This window comes from Alternaria arborescens, assembly GCF_004154835.1.
Source record: "Alternaria arborescens strain FERA 675 chromosome Unknown contig_35, whole genome shotgun sequence".
NCBI classification, from domain to species: Eukaryota; Fungi; Ascomycota; class Dothideomycetes; order Pleosporales; family Pleosporaceae; genus Alternaria; species Alternaria arborescens.
In genome coordinates this window covers 114825-130706 of record NW_021167890.1, presented here as the reverse complement: position 1 = coordinate 130706, position 15882 = coordinate 114825, and the positions used below count along the sequence as shown (strand labels likewise).

The 15882-nt window shown below is 52.4% G+C and overlaps 7 protein-coding genes across 7 annotated transcripts; 4 read left to right on the top strand and 3 right to left on the bottom strand.

Annotated features, from left to right (window-relative positions):
* Positions 1-2182: 2182 nt before the first annotated feature.
* AA0111_g10434 (hypothetical protein) lies at positions 2183-2758 on the bottom strand (the record flags this gene model as incomplete). The annotated part of the gene is made up of 1 exon (XM_028644183.1): positions 2183-2758. The coding sequence occupies one exon, from the start codon at positions 2756-2758 to the stop codon at positions 2183-2185; it is 576 nt and encodes a 191-aa protein (XP_028501987.1).
* Positions 2759-3283: 525 nt separating this feature from the next.
* Positions 3284-3609, top strand: AA0111_g10433 (hypothetical protein; the record flags this gene model as incomplete). Its single annotated transcript, XM_028644182.1, has 3 exons — positions 3284-3302; positions 3350-3501; positions 3562-3609. The coding sequence occupies 3 exons, from the start codon at positions 3284-3286 to the stop codon at positions 3607-3609; spliced, it is 219 nt and encodes a 72-aa protein (XP_028501988.1).
* A 103-nt stretch (positions 3610-3712) lies between these two features.
* On the bottom strand, positions 3713-4257 carry AA0111_g10432 (hypothetical protein; the record flags this gene model as incomplete). The annotated part of the gene is made up of 3 exons (XM_028644181.1): positions 3713-3835; positions 3902-3965; positions 4037-4257. 3 exons carry the CDS (start codon positions 4255-4257, stop codon positions 3713-3715), a joined length of 408 nt encoding a protein of 135 aa, XP_028501989.1.
* Positions 4258-5366: 1109 nt separating this feature from the next.
* Positions 5367-5615, top strand: AA0111_g10431 (hypothetical protein; the record flags this gene model as incomplete). Its single annotated transcript, XM_028644180.1, has 1 exon — positions 5367-5615. One exon carries the CDS (start codon positions 5367-5369, stop codon positions 5613-5615), a length of 249 nt encoding a protein of 82 aa, XP_028501990.1.
* Positions 5616-5888: 273 nt separating this feature from the next.
* Positions 5889-8036, top strand: AA0111_g10430 (hypothetical protein; the record flags this gene model as incomplete). The annotated part of the gene is made up of 1 exon (XM_028644179.1): positions 5889-8036. One exon carries the CDS (start codon positions 5889-5891, stop codon positions 8034-8036), a length of 2148 nt encoding a protein of 715 aa, XP_028501991.1.
* A 555-nt stretch (positions 8037-8591) lies between these two features.
* AA0111_g10429 (hypothetical protein) lies at positions 8592-10602 on the bottom strand (the record flags this gene model as incomplete). The annotated part of the gene is made up of 2 exons (XM_028644177.1): positions 8592-10372; positions 10419-10602. 2 exons carry the CDS (start codon positions 10600-10602, stop codon positions 8592-8594), a joined length of 1965 nt encoding a protein of 654 aa, XP_028501949.1.
* Positions 10603-12524: 1922 nt separating this feature from the next.
* On the top strand, positions 12525-15837 carry AA0111_g10428 (putative esterase/lipase; the record flags this gene model as incomplete). The annotated part of the gene is made up of 6 exons (XM_028644176.1): positions 12525-12701; positions 12754-13256; positions 13308-13711; positions 13935-14360; positions 14411-14434; positions 14582-15837. The coding sequence occupies 6 exons, from the start codon at positions 12525-12527 to the stop codon at positions 15835-15837; spliced, it is 2790 nt and encodes a 929-aa protein (XP_028501981.1).
* Between the last annotated feature and the right edge of the window lie 45 nt (positions 15838-15882).

Below are 15882 nucleotides of genomic sequence, written 5' to 3'. Positions count from 1 at the left end.
AGCTGTCTGTTGATGGCGTCATCCCGCCGCTGCACGCGTTACCGAAAGCGGAAAGGCACGATGCCATCCAAGAATCAAGAACCTGGGTCACCCGCGTAAGCTGACATGTCGCTGAATAACTGTTTTGACATTGTTGCTACACACACGTCTGGAATGCGAAAGCCATTCGCAATGGACATGACGCGCCATAGACCTGGCGTTCTTGCAGCTGGTTTGGGGGGTTTTATGTCGGCTGGGCTGAGATGTCGAGATGCCTTCGATTCGTATCCATGGCTGTGGATTACGTTAACTCATAAACAACGGCCGTTGCCTGGCTTAGGAATGTTGACATATCAAGATGCGCGGCGAAGTTGAATGGGTGATTTGATCATGCTTTGTTAAACATGGTAAAATATACTAACGTGCTGGCAAGCATCCATCGATCCGTCCTAGGTACCTTTCATCCCCTGTCTCGATGGGCGCTAGTACTGTATCGGCCGCTCGTTTGCTAGCACAGACAGGCTTGTTGCTTGGAGTAAAGGGACCAAATACCATCTTGCCATACATGTTCCCGATCCGTGAACCACGTGGCGTTCTGTAGATTCGCTAAAAGCATGCGGGCCTTCTTTTCTTTTCCTTGCTTCTTCCAAGGTTCTTTTCGCAGTATTGAGGAAGAGTAAGACATGTGTAATCAACTCTACCCCCGAACTATGGCAGAGAAGGACGCGAGGGTTAACGCAAGAGAGCCGAGATACTATCGGTTGGTCAGCTAGAGGTAATGAGAAACAAGCAACAGAGGTGTTGGCAGGATGTTGTGGTTACATGCTGATTACGAGCACGCTGTATGGGAAGGCGAGATTGATTTGCAATGTGTGCCGTTGGGTAGTGTGGTAGCAGTTGGCGAGACGTTTGGTATTGTGCGGTGCGATATGGAATGATATAAGAGCAAGAGTTGTATAATGTCAAGGGTGGGCAAAAGATCAATGCCATTGTAACTCGAGCGGTGAATAACAAGAAGACATCTTGTAGTTCAGGACATTCTCTTATTCAAGTCGTCAAAGCGTTATACACAAGTAAACATACCGCTGTTCATCTCGATAAATCGTCACGTCCAAGTCATGTCTACCGCTCCGGTCCTTTATATTGGTAAGTCGACTTTTCATCCCTTTCTCAACCCTCCTCGCTCTCTCCCTTCTTCCCGCCTCTTCGCCACGTCTCTTCGGCCATGACGACTTACTGACGGTATTAGTATGCTGCACCGAATCTACCTCTGGCACTGTTCTTGATCCAGCCCGGTACATGAACACGACCAACCCACATACCACAATCCTTAAAACAGATGGTGCACGTGTAACAGCCGGAGACCAAACCATCAGTCGCATCTACTATGCCGACCAAGCAAAGCCGCTGGGTATGATTGTTGTATTGGGACACGCCGGTACGTACGTCCGTATTCGTGTATGCCAACGACAAAACCTTGGAGCAAGACTGCAACACGTTTTGTGTAGCACAAGCGAAAGTGAATGCGAATACACGAATTCCAAGCTGACCTTTCTTTACCAAAAGGTTGTACATTGGCATCTGGAGACGTTGAGGGCACAATTAGATCTAGTGTCCAAGCCCTGAGAGCAAGCCATCACGTACGCAATGCCATACCTACCATGGGCTACGTGCTTGATCTGTACGCCAGTGCTCCAGGTGGATCAGCCACGGGCGCGAATATGAGAGAGGTTCAGTATGTTTTGACATTCTCACGTCCCATCTTCTGCTGCGCGTTGTTTTTGTGTGACAAACTCAATGTAGGAACGTAGTGCTGACAAGATGTGCAGTATACCGAACGCCTCTGCTCCAGCATTATCGGCATCGACACAGCAACAGACTTCGAGTCCGCAACAGCAACAGGGTATAGGTCCGTTTTGGAGTTGAATGGGTGTCTCGAATGATCAGGCTCTCTCTCTATTATCGTTCTTCTTTCATGTTTTCCTTATGTCTGTGTCTCTCTGATGTGTCTCTTTCTTGGGGGTAGAGCTGAACCGTGTCAATTAGGAAGACTCACAGACGATGAATAGCAATAGAAAGTCAGGGGATGTGGTGTCGATGTTACTATTCACAATGACTGACATACATTACTAGCGCAGCGTCCCTGGTCGTGTCTCGGCACTTCGCTCCCATTACCATCTAGTCCCTATTTCCGGCCTGTACATCATGTCCTCGCCCCAGATTCTGCCTCTGTCTGCGTGCCCTCTTCTCCCGTGCTGAGAGTGGAAGCCGTGCGCTCTGCTGCAGTGTACTGTGGTGGCGGTTGCTCACCCACCGTCTCTCGCCGAACAGTCTCGTCCCTCTGTAGAGTCTGAAGAGATATCGCAACCACCGCCTCTGTCTCTTCTACTTTGGACTGGTAGGGTGGTGGTGCTTCTCCGTTCTCGTTCAGCCCGTCCTCGACATGTACATCGACATTGGGCACATGCTCGTTCAGACCCTCAGGTTGCCTTGCAGTAACAGAATCGTTAATCCCATATGTCCCACACACGAGATTGCGAATGCGAGGCCATCCTTCGACATACCTCGCTTCTGTCTGCTGATAGTTCTGACGCTGTGTGGCTCTGTGTCGGTATACGTGAAAGCAGACTAGAGCGATGAGTGCAACGGGTACACCGAGGAAGAGGAGGTAGTAGTTGAATGAAATGTGCTCGATGGAGGGGGCGTCTTCGTCGCTGGGGACGGTTGGTGATATACTTGTTGAAGACAGCGGTTCGATGGGCACATTGAGGTAAGCCATTGTCGCAGGTGATTAGACTACAGCGAGTGCAGTAGAGGTCTCTGGTGGGGATGACGATGCATCCGTAGGAGTGCTACGATAGTGATGCGCACACGATACTGCGAGGGCGGTGATTAGGGCATTGGCAAGGCGATTCGAGAAGTGCCAGACAAGATGGGCGCTCTTAACATTGACCGCAAGGAGCCTGCCATTCTTGCACGTCTTGCAGGTTTGCCTAAGTTGCGCCTGCTGGGATGTACACTGGGCAGGAGCATGAGGCCTGCGATTGAAGCTTCAAACCCATTTTGAACGATGACAATGACTGTGGATGATCCGAGTACAGTCCTGTTACTCGAGAGAAATACGAAATGCCGAGGTGTCGAAGTGTTAATTACTCTTCACTGGGAAATAGCGGAGGCATCGGGACCTAGTGTGCTTACGGAACGATTCCGCCAAGCAATCGCGTCAGCGAGGTCGCACCCTGCTGTCCAGCCCTCCTCTACTTACCCACCAACACCCCGCAGATATTCTGGCAGAGACTCGGAGATGGTCAAAGCAATCAGAGGTACGTTTCCCGCTTCCGCCCCTCCTCCATCATGCTGACCATGGCAGGCACGCTCGTCAAGTGCGACGCATCCATCAAAGCCATGCTGGTCGACATTGACAGCAAGAACAACAACGAATACATCATCGAAGAGCTCGACGAGGAGCACATATTAGTCAAGGAAACGCGTATCAACGAGCTCAAAGCGCGTTTGAACCAGGTGCGCTTCACAAACATGCCACAACATGACGGCTCACCACTGACACAAATCACATCACAGATGATGAGGGAGCGCCTAAAGGAGCCAGAGAGTTCAGACTCGGAGTAGAAGTTTAAGCAACCCACTTGATTACAAGTCTCACTGCGAGCAATCCTAGTGCCGACTAGCATTCTCCGTCCTCTCTTGCTCACGAGCACCCGAATCGAACCGCTTACATGCCCGTTTTCTGCGCTGCGCCTTCTTGCGTGCCGACCCACTTCGGCCTGTGGCCTACAAACAACTCGGCGTCCATCTTGAGGTTGTCAAGGATCTTGGTGTCGTCGAGGGTTCCCACCTGTACACACGTTTACACACGTTAACAAAGGCCTGGCGGATACCAATAGGCTTGGGACCAGCTTACCTTGACGATGCGCTTTCCGGCAAAGGAAGGACCCTGACGCCACATGGTCGAGCCACAGTCGCCGCTGCACAGAATAGGTCAGGACATTGGTTCGCTACATTGCCATTACGATAGCGAATATGGATTTCTACATACCAGAAGTAGGAGGTGATCTCGTTTCCACTGTCGCTCTTGACTGTGTGTTGCTTTGGCGTGCCCTTGGTGACCTTGAAGCCATCTTCTGGGTAGACGGCGTTGGTGCTATAAGCCGAACCGGTGATTTTGCGGCAGTCGAGACAGTGGCATAGGATGCTGCCTCCACTCTCACCGGACACCTCATAGCGGACCGCGCCGCAGTAGCATCCTCCAGAAGCCATTTGGGATGAGGTTGTCGTGGGTTTAGAGTAGAAAGAGAAGTTATTAGAAATGTCTAGTTGCTGGGGCCGAGAGGATAAGAGTCGTGTTTGAATGTCAGGGTGTTGGCGACATGTACACCTCGGGCTTTATATACGACTGTCTACCCCGCTGTATGCGATCGCCAACTCGCCAACTTGGTCGACGTGTAGCGCCCTACGGCATCCCACTCGGCAGGGTCTCCACCACTACTGCTCTAGTGCCGAGGCCTTACCTCAGCGACGGCATCCCACCGACGCATCACGGATAGAGGGAAGCTATCCGCTTACGCACGATATATGGACTTAGTGGCACAGGCAATCCGTTCTGGGTCGGAATTTGGCACTACACTTGGAAAACAGAGGGGAAATTCCAAATCAAAGCATTCGCTGCGGACCGAATAAGCAGTAAACTAAGCATATCGCATGATTTGCGCCTGGTGAGCAGTGCCGTGCAGTACAAGGATTGATCAGGCTTCGAAATCTGCGCCCAGAACTATCATCGTGATGCATTTTTCAGTCTGTTTAAAGCGCATACTCGACTTGTCGCACGACCATGACGCGCAGCCACACCTAGCTGGGTGAGTTTTGCGGAGCGGGGTTTTCCCAATCCGGCTACCGCATAGCGCAGCACGTGAACTCGGGACAATTTGGTGTTTGCGCGCGCGCGCACCTTGTGCTTCACCCATGCGCGCCAACTATGTGATGGAATGTGCTCTCGCGCTTCGATCACCACTGGTCATTGATGAGTGCAGCTCGCCGTCTATCTAGATCTACGTACACAGCGCATCCCAACACAACCATGGCGAACAACAGCGCCGCACCAAATGTCTGGACGCAGATGAACTACGTCCCTCCCCGCGGACAATGTAACCATAAGCCTTCTCTCCTCGCGGCCAAATGTCCGTGTTTGAGGTTCATGTTGCATCCGCTCAAGGTGAGTCGTGATGTTGTCTCTTGCCGACAGCGATAGGCATTATTGCCACGCCTGATGGCACATGCCGCCAGCACACATAGCTAATAGTCATGTTACGCTATAGTCATCATCGTCGTACGAATGCGATGGCTGCGGACACCACGCGTCTTTCCACACAATGGAGAATAAAGTCGAAGACGAAATAAGGAAGCGGTGGGAGGTTGAAGCGGCGGAGCGGAGAAAGGAAGAAGAGGAGGGTGGGAGGCAGAGGCCAAAGAAGAGGGTGAGGGCTATTGAATACACAAACGACGATGGCGAGTTTGTGCTCGGGTCGAAGAAGAAGACGACGGGGAGGGCTGCGGCTACTCGGGCGAAGAGCAGGATCATTGAGATTGGGGAGGAAGATGGGGTTGTGGAGTTGGACTGAAAGACGATATGACACCCCCTTGCGACACTGTTTGCACTCTGTTGAATACAATTACATGAGGAAGCTTGGCGCGGATGTCGCGACTTGCTTGCGACGCCAAGACTAACAACCATGGGCGCGCTTCCTCTGTGGTGAACCCTTGCTCTACCTTTGCACCAACGCAACATGATAGCATAACGTCCACGGCCCGCCAGACCCTTTGAGGGTTCTTTAATGTAAAGATAATACACACGAATACTACAAATAATACACACGACCCATCCATCACCCACCATGGCAACCCCAACCCCCAAAGACAAGGAAACGCCCTCGAAAAACCTCAACGCCTTTTCCTCGCCCGCCCCGCGCAGCGTCCCTCCTTCGGGCAACGTGAACATGATGTCGTACGATTCGCCCGCAGTACTGAACATGCTCAACGACGTGGCCAGCTCAGGCATAGGCGGCGTCGGCATGGGCGGCGTCGGCATGGGCATCACCATGAGCGGGCTCGGCATGTCCAGCTTAGGCATGAGCGCGAGCGCCATGGGTCGCGCCGACGAGGCCGAACGAAGCCGGCGTCTACGCGCCATCATCGACCTCGTCGGCAAGAAGCCTGGCAGGGTCAGTGAGGAAGGTCTGCTGCAGCTGTGCAAGAGAATGGGCATACCGTGCGAGAAACACATGGACGAGGCAGGCACCTGGAGTCTGCTCATTGGCGACGAAGCCCTCTGCGATGTGACGTTCCACAACGACGAGATTGCGAGCGTCAATCTGCAAACCGGCCTGGACGAATCGAGACCCGATCTCCATTTCGGCACAACGGGGTCCGAGATACTCGTCCGGAGCTTGAAACCCTTGCCGGGCCAGAGCAAACTCAACGTCACGCTCGAGCGCTTCTCGGAGAGTCTAGAGAAGCTGCTTACGCTGGATAAATTGGGGTCAGCGCAGAACGGAGGGGTCAGCTGCTACAATGCGATTGCGGGGGTTTATACGAGTTTGCGCAAGCTATTCGAACACGAGAAGAAGGCGGAGCTCGCAAAAAGGACGCCCGACGAGCGCTTCAGGACACACAAAGCTGAGCGCGAGGTGCTGTGCAAGAAGAGCGGCCGGCCCAGACTCAACGGCGGATCCTGTCTGGGCTTGAGCCTCGAGTACTGGATGGATGGTCGGATGCAAATCGACCCGCCCGTGGAATCTGCAGCCTACCCCGAGGATGCAGACAAGAGCCACAACAAGATGTACTCGCTGACCATCGAGTGCGAAGCCTCGCCCTCGACTCTGTACACACCCATTCGCATATCCGACGACTGGATCAGCGACCGCATCGACAAACCCACGGATACGCACGACGCGAACGCCACTCTAGACAACATACTCACGCACGCCTCTTCATCATCCCTGGACTGGCTCGACCCAAAGCCAACGTACCTCGAACCAGCCCCCGAGCAGACTGCCGACAACGATCACGACCACGACGCAATGAACCTCGACTCGGCAGCGGGCCGCCTTCCCAACGTCCGCTTCGTCGCAAAGTTCAATCCCCCGCTCGTCGTCCCTTTTGCCGTCCACATGCAACTCTACCAGCTCGTCGGTATCGAGCCGCGCACCGACGACTTCCGTCCCGAGACGTTTGCAGGCCTGGCGCTCAGACCGGGCGAGGTTGATCCGGGAATGTCGGGTACGACGGTGGGTGATGTTACGCATGAGATTCGGAGTAGCCGAACTGTTTTGGTTCGGTGTGAGGATGGACAAGAAAAGGATAGACGACATGATATGAGCCTTTTTATACCTAAGCTCGAGTATAGTCGCACGCTAGAAGCTTTGCCTTTTAGCCATCCGAAACAGTTGGTGGAGGTTTTGCCTGTGTTGAGACAGTATGCGCATATTACGAGCTTGCTCAAGACTTGTTTCTACGAAGCTCCGAAGAAGCAAGTCCCGACGCATAAATTGGGCCATTATGAGCTCACACCACCATCACCACCGCACAAGGCTGCACAGGTAGGAGGTTTGTTGCCAGGTTTGCAACTCGACGTTAATCTGAGTTATGCGCCGCCTGTGCCTCGGTTCACGCTGCATGTTCCTCATCCGTGTGCTGCTGCTGTGGCGAAGGCGGCATGTTCATCTGAAAAGGAGAAGAAGAGTAAAGATGCAGATGATGCTGCGATCATAGCGGATCTCTTGTCTCATCTCGATGAACCTACTACCCCTTCTCCTTCTTCTCCTTCGCCTCCTTCTGCGTACCACGCTCCCCTCGCGCTGGCAATCGATGTTCAGGCCAATGGCGAGTTGATCCTTACTGAGCAGAATGTTGTTCTTGAGGAAGAAGATGCCAAGGTGAAGAGGTTGGCGCGTGCGCTGGATGTTGTTGATGATTTGGGTGTGTGGGCTGAGTGGTTGAGGTTGGAGGTTGGTAAGGAGGAGGAGAGGAAGAAGAGCGTTTAGGTGGCGTTTTTGAGGGAGCATGCGCCGTGGTTTTCGGGGGAGTGATGGGGATAGGGTGGGGATGGGAGGTTGTAGGGGGATTGTGATTAAGGTATTGTTCAAAAGAGGTGTGAGGTAGAGGGCTCATTGGATATTGGATATTGTGATTCAATGGGTGGAGATGAACGATAGAAGTCGACGAGTCTCGCACCAAGGGCAATCCATGTCTTGCTCCTCTTGTTCTGTTTAGTCGTGGTGAAGATGCTCGCTCTGGTTTTGATGGCTCTTGCAACGAGTGGGGTGGGCTTACGGGACCGTAAGTCTGCAACACGTATATGTGACTGGCCCTGCATCTCGTGAACTTGAGCTTCCTCGTCGGCACTCTTGCAGCTTTCAAGCAAGGACATCATAAAGGTATGACTAGCTGCGAGAACCTTAGGGGCAAGACGTAGAACAATGTGATAATTGCAAGTGCTGTAGAAGAACAGAAGCACATGTATCACTGTAGTTCAATGTAGTTTCAACTCAAAATATAGTGTCAAAGAAAGTGTGGTGTATTACATGGTACACTAAAACTCAAAATCTCCTACTCCCTCCAAACCGAAAGAGATTTCCAAGCCCCCCAAGGATGGAAGGCGCACGACTGACAGTCGGGAGATTAAACGGGTTGAGAATATTGAAAGCGTTTCTGGCCTTGATCAAGTCGGCCGCCTTTTCCGCAACCGCGTACATGGTGGCTTGCAAGTGGGTAGCCGGAATCAAAGGAATGATACTAGCGTCCACGATACTAAGGCCCTTGACCCCATACACAGCGAGATCACTACCAACACAACCCCCATAAGCCTCGGGCATCATCGCACAGCTACCCGACATGTGTGCAAAAGACGCCTGCAGCGCCTTCTGGTTGACAAGATCATCGATAATCTCGTCGTCAGTCTGTGCCTGTGATCCGGGTGTAAGTTCAACGGGGGAAAACTTCTTAAGCTCCGGATTCTCCCAGTGCCTACGCGTCCAGCGCACCATTTCCACAATGATCTGGCGGTCGACGGGGTTCTGCAGCGAGTTCCATTGGACGACGGGGTTGCCGTATTTGTTGGTGGGATCGAGTGTGACGGTGCCGCGGGACAGGGGGCGTTGCAGCGAGCTGATGGCGAGACCAAAGGGGACCATGGGGAACTCGCCGACGGCGGCATCGGCGCTGCCGTGTAGATTGGCGATGAGGTCGCGTTGCTTGGTGAAGCCGCGGAGCAGAGAAGCGTCGTCGTAGACGGAGGGGAGGTAGCTGCGCGCATTTTGCGACTTTACGCTTTGCACAATGGAAGACCACTTGTCGGAGACGGTCTGTAGGCTGAGGAACGCTAAGCTGCTACCGTGCGCTTGGGTGAGAGGGCCGCTCTTGCTCGTGTCGTACTCTGACCATACCGTGGCGTTGTATGTAGGGTCTACTCCGCTGTAAATGCTTGGGAAGGAAAGATTTTGGAGATCGAAGACCATGTTGGCGTTTGGGTGGTCTTGCATGTTTGCGCCGACGGCGGGCATGTCTTTCTTGACGGTGATGCCGGCAGCTTGGAGCACATTTCTGGGACCAAGGCCGCTGAGTTGGAGTAGTTGTGGTGTGAAGATTGAGCCGGCAGCCATGATGACCTCGCGTTTTGCGTAGACTTGCTTGACCGAGCCATCTGAACGAGATTTGTACTGAACGCCGTTTGCCGTGTATCCTGTAAGCAGGCCTTTGTTGAATAGGATCTCGTTAACGGTCTGGCCGGTGATGAGAATGAGGTTCCTGCGGGTCTTGACTGGATCGTAGTATTCGTTCTTTGCGTGAGATCGGGTCTGCGTCTTGGGCCGCAGGGCAGTGGGTATCCAGAATGCGCCTACTGCATTTCCAGAGGCATGTTCCTTTGGCAAGCGTACACCTTCACGCTTGTATGCTGCCCAAATGGTCTTCGTATCTTGGTACTCGAAGTTGGGGAAGGATGCTTGGATCGGACCATTTGTACCATAGTAGGAGGCGTCATAGGTAGTGCCAAATTCTTTGACGTTGGATGCTGTGGGTGGTGTAAAGGTGGTCGACTTCTTGAAGTAATATAACAAATTGTTGAAGTTCCAGCCACTGTTACCAAGTTGCTCCCAAGCATTGTAGTCGGCGGCGGATGCTCGGTCAAAGGCCATACCGTTGACCACGGACCCACCACCAACGACATTGCCGACCCAGACAGGGTGTGTGCCGCCTGTGTTAGTATCATATGCCGATGTGATGTCGTACATTAGAGCCGAGTTGATGCTGTTTGCAAAGCTAGGTACTTGTGTGGTTACATCGTCGACCATGAACCCATTCTCGATCACAAGCACGGTGCCTAACAGTGTTAGATTGTGCATCACATATGCGATTCCGGTACTTACGGCTGGAGTCTTCACTCAGGCGGTTAGCAACTGTTAGGCCAGTCAAACCGCCACCAACGACAATGTAGTCGAAAGATTGTCCTCCAACATCTGGCTCGCCACCGTTACTACCTGGAGCGGATGGATCCAATATCCGTGGCACGAAAGACGCCAGGTAGAAGATGCCTGAAAGAAGGAGAGACATATTAGAAATTATGGACAGAACGAGTGTATGAGCACCAAATGAATGGCGCAAGGGTGAGGGTCCAGGAAAGTGACGAAATGAAAGACTAAGGTTCGTCCAAGGTTTATACCTCCTCGGAACCCACGTAGTTCACGGTCAGACCACCCCTGAGTACGCGAAGCTATTGAAGCCTCCTCGCTTGCAAAAAACCCGTTCTTCGGCAGAGCATAACACTCGCATGCTACCCGCTACCCGTTCTATGCTTACAATGTCCTTTCCCAGTAAACAATGCTCAAAGCTACCAGATCCTGTAGTGCTCGATATAGCATGTTGCCCGGATTCTGGGTCGATGCCGCACGGAAACAAAAGCTGAGATCCCCAAACCTTGGTGGAAAGCATATTTTGGTAGTTGACCGATAGCGGTATGGCTTATGATCCTGTCACAAAGAACGCTTATCGACAGCCCTAGAGCTGCGGGCAGCGACATCAAGGAAGCATGGCTGCTGTGGCGCCGACTATCAGCTCCCGTCTGCAACACCCACGTGCGTGATCGTGTGACGTGCGCCACGCAACTGTAATTGTGAGGAAGGTTTACCCTGCATGGTGCACTGCTTTGTCGTGTGGTCCACATGGTAGAGAGGGCGAGACCGACGGTGTTGTGCTGGCGAAGCAACCACGGGAATGCAGGGGCCACGGCTGTCAACCTGAACGAGCCGTGCTTCGGTGAAAATCTCCAACGTCGTCACCTTCCTCTCGCGCTCGACCAAGTCGTCGTTAGATCGATATTTGACTTTGGTGTACGAGTGTTTAAGTTTGCAACAGAAGGTCAATTGTCTAGATCATCGATGGCGTACGGAGGTGGCCTGAACGGGTATAGCTCGTCTCCCCACCTGAACCCTAGCCTGACGACGGTTCAAAGCTGCCAACTTCTTTAACCTCCTTTGCACAGCAACCGTCGCGTAGCACCCTGCTCAGTTGCGAAATTACTAGAATCATTGCGGTACCGAAGAGCGAGTAACAGAGCCGGCGCCTGTTATACCCGCTCGGCCCGCCTTTTGGATATTGGTAACATCTTGTCCAGGGGAATCTGCCTGTCGAATTTTGTGATTCAGAAAGATCGTGTGGGGAGTACATTCTGCCTTGAAACACAATAGATCTCAGCATATTTTGCGTGCTGATTGACTGCGCCGCGATGGCTACGGACGGCAGCCACAATACGCGACAAGGCCGTTTCGAAGCTGAGGGCCAGATATCCACGCCGGCCTAGGCTAAAACCTCGTGCAACGGCGCGAACCACATCACTTTAGTCCATCCCACGACGGCTAACCGAGTGACAGATGTCGTGCTTCTCGCTTTGGCCATATCTTACGATGGGTTTAATGCCGGGAATCTGGATTAGCAGTAATGCGATAGTTTGGTTGGGTTCGTTTCTAGAATCTCAAATCGCAAGTGGCCATGGCAACTCTCCCGATCGTCGAAGTATGGTTTCCAAGCCCCGAGAAACAGGAAAGTGGATTCGTTTGATCTACAGAGCCTTGCGGCTCGGCAGCCTCCTGCAAGATGATCACTGGCGATCTGGACTATGGTGCCTTAGCAGGAACGCATTCTGACTAACGGCCTGCCGCTATATGTGCGCTCGTGCGCAGCGCACTGTCGTGTGGGTAGGCTTTAGACGCCTCCTGCATGTCTCGTTGCGTTTTGCGGGATTGGCTGAGTTCGACATCGGTCGGCCACTCCGCTGTATTTGGCTGGCCATCCGGAGGATATTAACAGAGCAAATATAACAGCACGTCCACCCGTCCCGTACTATATACAAGAACCTGCATAACATTACAACGTGGGAGATCGTCAGGAGCTCAGTCCGAGGAGTACCCCCCGCCCATCCCTCTCCATTGGACTCTTCGTCTTTCCTTGCCTCGTTCTTTTGCATTCTCGCACCCGCCATGGGTGTGCCAACAACCCCGGAAGGACTTCCTTTGGACGATCGGTCCAATGCGCTCAAGATACCCATCATCACATTGATCATATTCAGCTCGGTGTTCGTCTTGCTCCGCTTGGGCATTAATTGGAGGAATAGGAACTTCTTCCTATTGACAGACCATCTATTATGGACGGGACAGGTAAGGCAGTAATCAAGCAAGGGTATTAGGGATTATACTAAACAATCTTCAGGTCATAGCCGTAGCCGGTGCGGCATGCTGCTACAGGATGGCAGAAGTCGGGGGTGGTAGACATATCTGGGATCCCATGTTGACGCCTCGGAACCTGGAAACATATCTTTACTACCTATGGCTGGGTCAGCTGCTCAATCTGTACGGAATGGCCTTGGTCAAGCTGAGTGTTTGCGCCTACATCTTCATGTTGGACTTCTCGAGAACATTTCGGATCATCATCTGGGCTTCAGTCGTGATCCATGTCCTCGTCAACGTTGTCTTTCCTACAGTCATTCTTTTCGGCGAATGCACACCATACACGAAGCATTGGGATGTCGCTGGAACCAAACCTGGTTCTTGCTGGAGTGCGACACCACGAGTTATATCTGGATACTCTGGCGCTGCAGTCAACATATTGACGGACTTGCTCTACACCATGTCCCCGCTCATCTATATTGCGAGGGTGCAGCTTCCCAAGCGAACCATCTGGGGTGTTCGCGCAGTGTTCTTGTGTGGTCTTGTGTAAGTGTTCTCTTCGTTGCGCCTCTTACATGCATCATTAACGTTCTCCAGTACAACCACCATCTCCGCGATGAAACTCTACGAGATGAAATCCTTGAACGAATCACCAGACCCTACCTATTCGTCCGTCAATCTCAGCGTTTTCGCGATTGCCGAAGTCTTCGTTGGCGTTTTCACAGCGTGTCTTCCACCGCTCCGCAAGACGTTTGAGAACCTCCTCCGCAAGGTTCTTCCTACCAGTATCACTGGAGGATCTGGGAAGGGATCAAGGCAAAGTTACGCACTCCAAAACACCGGCCCTCAGATGAGTGGGAAGTCATCGAAGCGGAAGCATGATACGGATGATGATAGTGAGCTTGGCATACTACCAGACAGTGAGGTCGTCAGCGAGAGGAAGGGTTCTGATCAGCCGATCACCATTATGAAGACCACGCACGTGGAAGTGACGGCTGATAGTAAGAGCATAGCGTCGCGGCGGCATCACGACTGGGCTTAAACGCTTCGTCATACACGAGCGTAAACAATAATGATAATGAATTAATGACTTGAAGAAGCGCCCAACCGCTTATGCCGTTGATACACTGCTGCACCGTTACGCAATAAGAATGGGTGGTTCTTTACCGATGGTGAACGGACATGTTCGCGCGATGATGATCTTCATTTGATGATCGGCAACAGGGGCATCCCGTCTAGCCGAGGTACATCGATCATTGATCAACAAGCCTAATCCGCACCACCTTGACCTTGGCGCAACCTCCTTCATCAACATGTCGAAGCCATCCAAACCACATCATCGTGATCTCCAGTTCCGTGGCTTCGTGGAAGGCCTCACCTACGTTGATAGCGACAGCCAAGCACAGTGCCACTATTTCGGAGGCGTTCCATACGCTCTCCCACCTGTTGGCCCCTTTCGCTTCCAGAAGCCACGCTCACTACCACCATGCTATCGCTACGGAACGAAAGCGAACCCGGGGCGATATACAGGCGGATGCGGGCTTTGTCCACAGCCAGGGTCCAGTACGGAAGTTCTTAACGAACCTACATGGGATGAAGACTGTTTACAGACCAACATTTGGATTCCAGCTGGTCAATCGCCAGCGGAAGGTATGTCCCTGACTTCATTCAGCTCGATCAATGATTGCTGACTCGGGGAGGTTGGCCGGTACTATTCTGGATTCGTAAGTAGTCGTTTTCAGCTCCGTCACCCTTTTAGTGCTTGGCATCGCCGTTTCACGGCAAACAACTTTCTGGTTCATCTTCGGCGTACAATGTGGCGGAATATTAAGTTCTCAACCACGTGGTAGATCAACGCTAAACATCACTAGATGGCGGGTTCCTGCAATGGGGTAGCCCGAACGGTCTCGACCTCCGTGCGCTATTTAGTGAATCCCCTACCCAATGCATCGTCGTCGCTCCCGCCTACCGTCTGAATGTATTCGGGTTTCTCGCTTCCCAGAATGTTGTCGACTCATGCCCGGATTTTGGCGTCAATCTCGGCTTCTGGGATCAGCGCATGGCCTTGCAGTGGACGTACGAGAATATCAGCTACTTTGGCGGTAACGCCTCAAATATCACTATCGGCGGGGATTCGGCAGGGAGCCACTCCGTCTTTCATCAGCTGTCGTATGATCTCGGATTGCCCGATGAGAAGACAGTCGTAAAGAGAGCGTTAATGCTGTCGAACGGTCCAGGTATGCAGCCAAAGAGTTTGACTGAGGCGCAGGTTCAGTTTGACGAGCTATTGAAGGCTTTGAATATCGAGTCAGACGCGTCGCCAGCTGACAAACTGGCGAGACTCCGCGCAATGAGCCCAAGGCAGGTTGTAGAAGCAAGCAACAAGATCAAGCATCACCAATTCCGTGCAGTCACAGATGGGTCGTTTGTGCGGCATGGTCTTCTGGAAGAGCTGTCGAACGGGGTCTATGCGAAGCGTATGAAGCGTCGCAATGTGAAGCTCATCATCGGGGAATGCAGCGATGAGCATTTCGTCTACGGCCTTTGGCGACCTCCTAAACCAGGGTATGAAAACATGTTATACCGACTTGAAGCGGACTATCCTCGCGAAGCTTGTAAGGTGTTGATGTCGCATTATTTCCCCAATCGCAAGCTGCCATCCAAATACAAGAGCTGGCAGGCAGTTTTCGGACATATCTACGCAGACGTGCAGATTCACGCATTGCGGCGTGGGATGGTAAATGCGTTGGTAAAGCATGGCGCAGGAGATCTCATACATAGATATCGTATCGAGTGGCGCGCGCATTGTGTTGACAAAGAGCTGCCTGAGTACTTTGGTGCTAGTCACGGCTCCGACATGGCGATATGGTTCTGGGGCAACGGCAACGACCTGAGTGAAGGAGAGAAGAACATCGCATTGAAGACATTCCACGAACCGTTGAGCCGGTTTCTCAAAGGCGAAAAGATGGAATGGGGTACGCAGCATGCAATGCAACTGAGGACATTGAAGAGTGATGGAAACGTCGCTATCGAAGAAGATACAAGACTAGATGAGGGGTTAAAGCTGTGGAATGCGCTGAAGACAGTTGGCGCTACTGGTAGTCCCAAGGATATGGCAAAGCTGTAAGCACGACTTAATTACGGCATATGGAGAAAGCCTTGTCCAAAATTG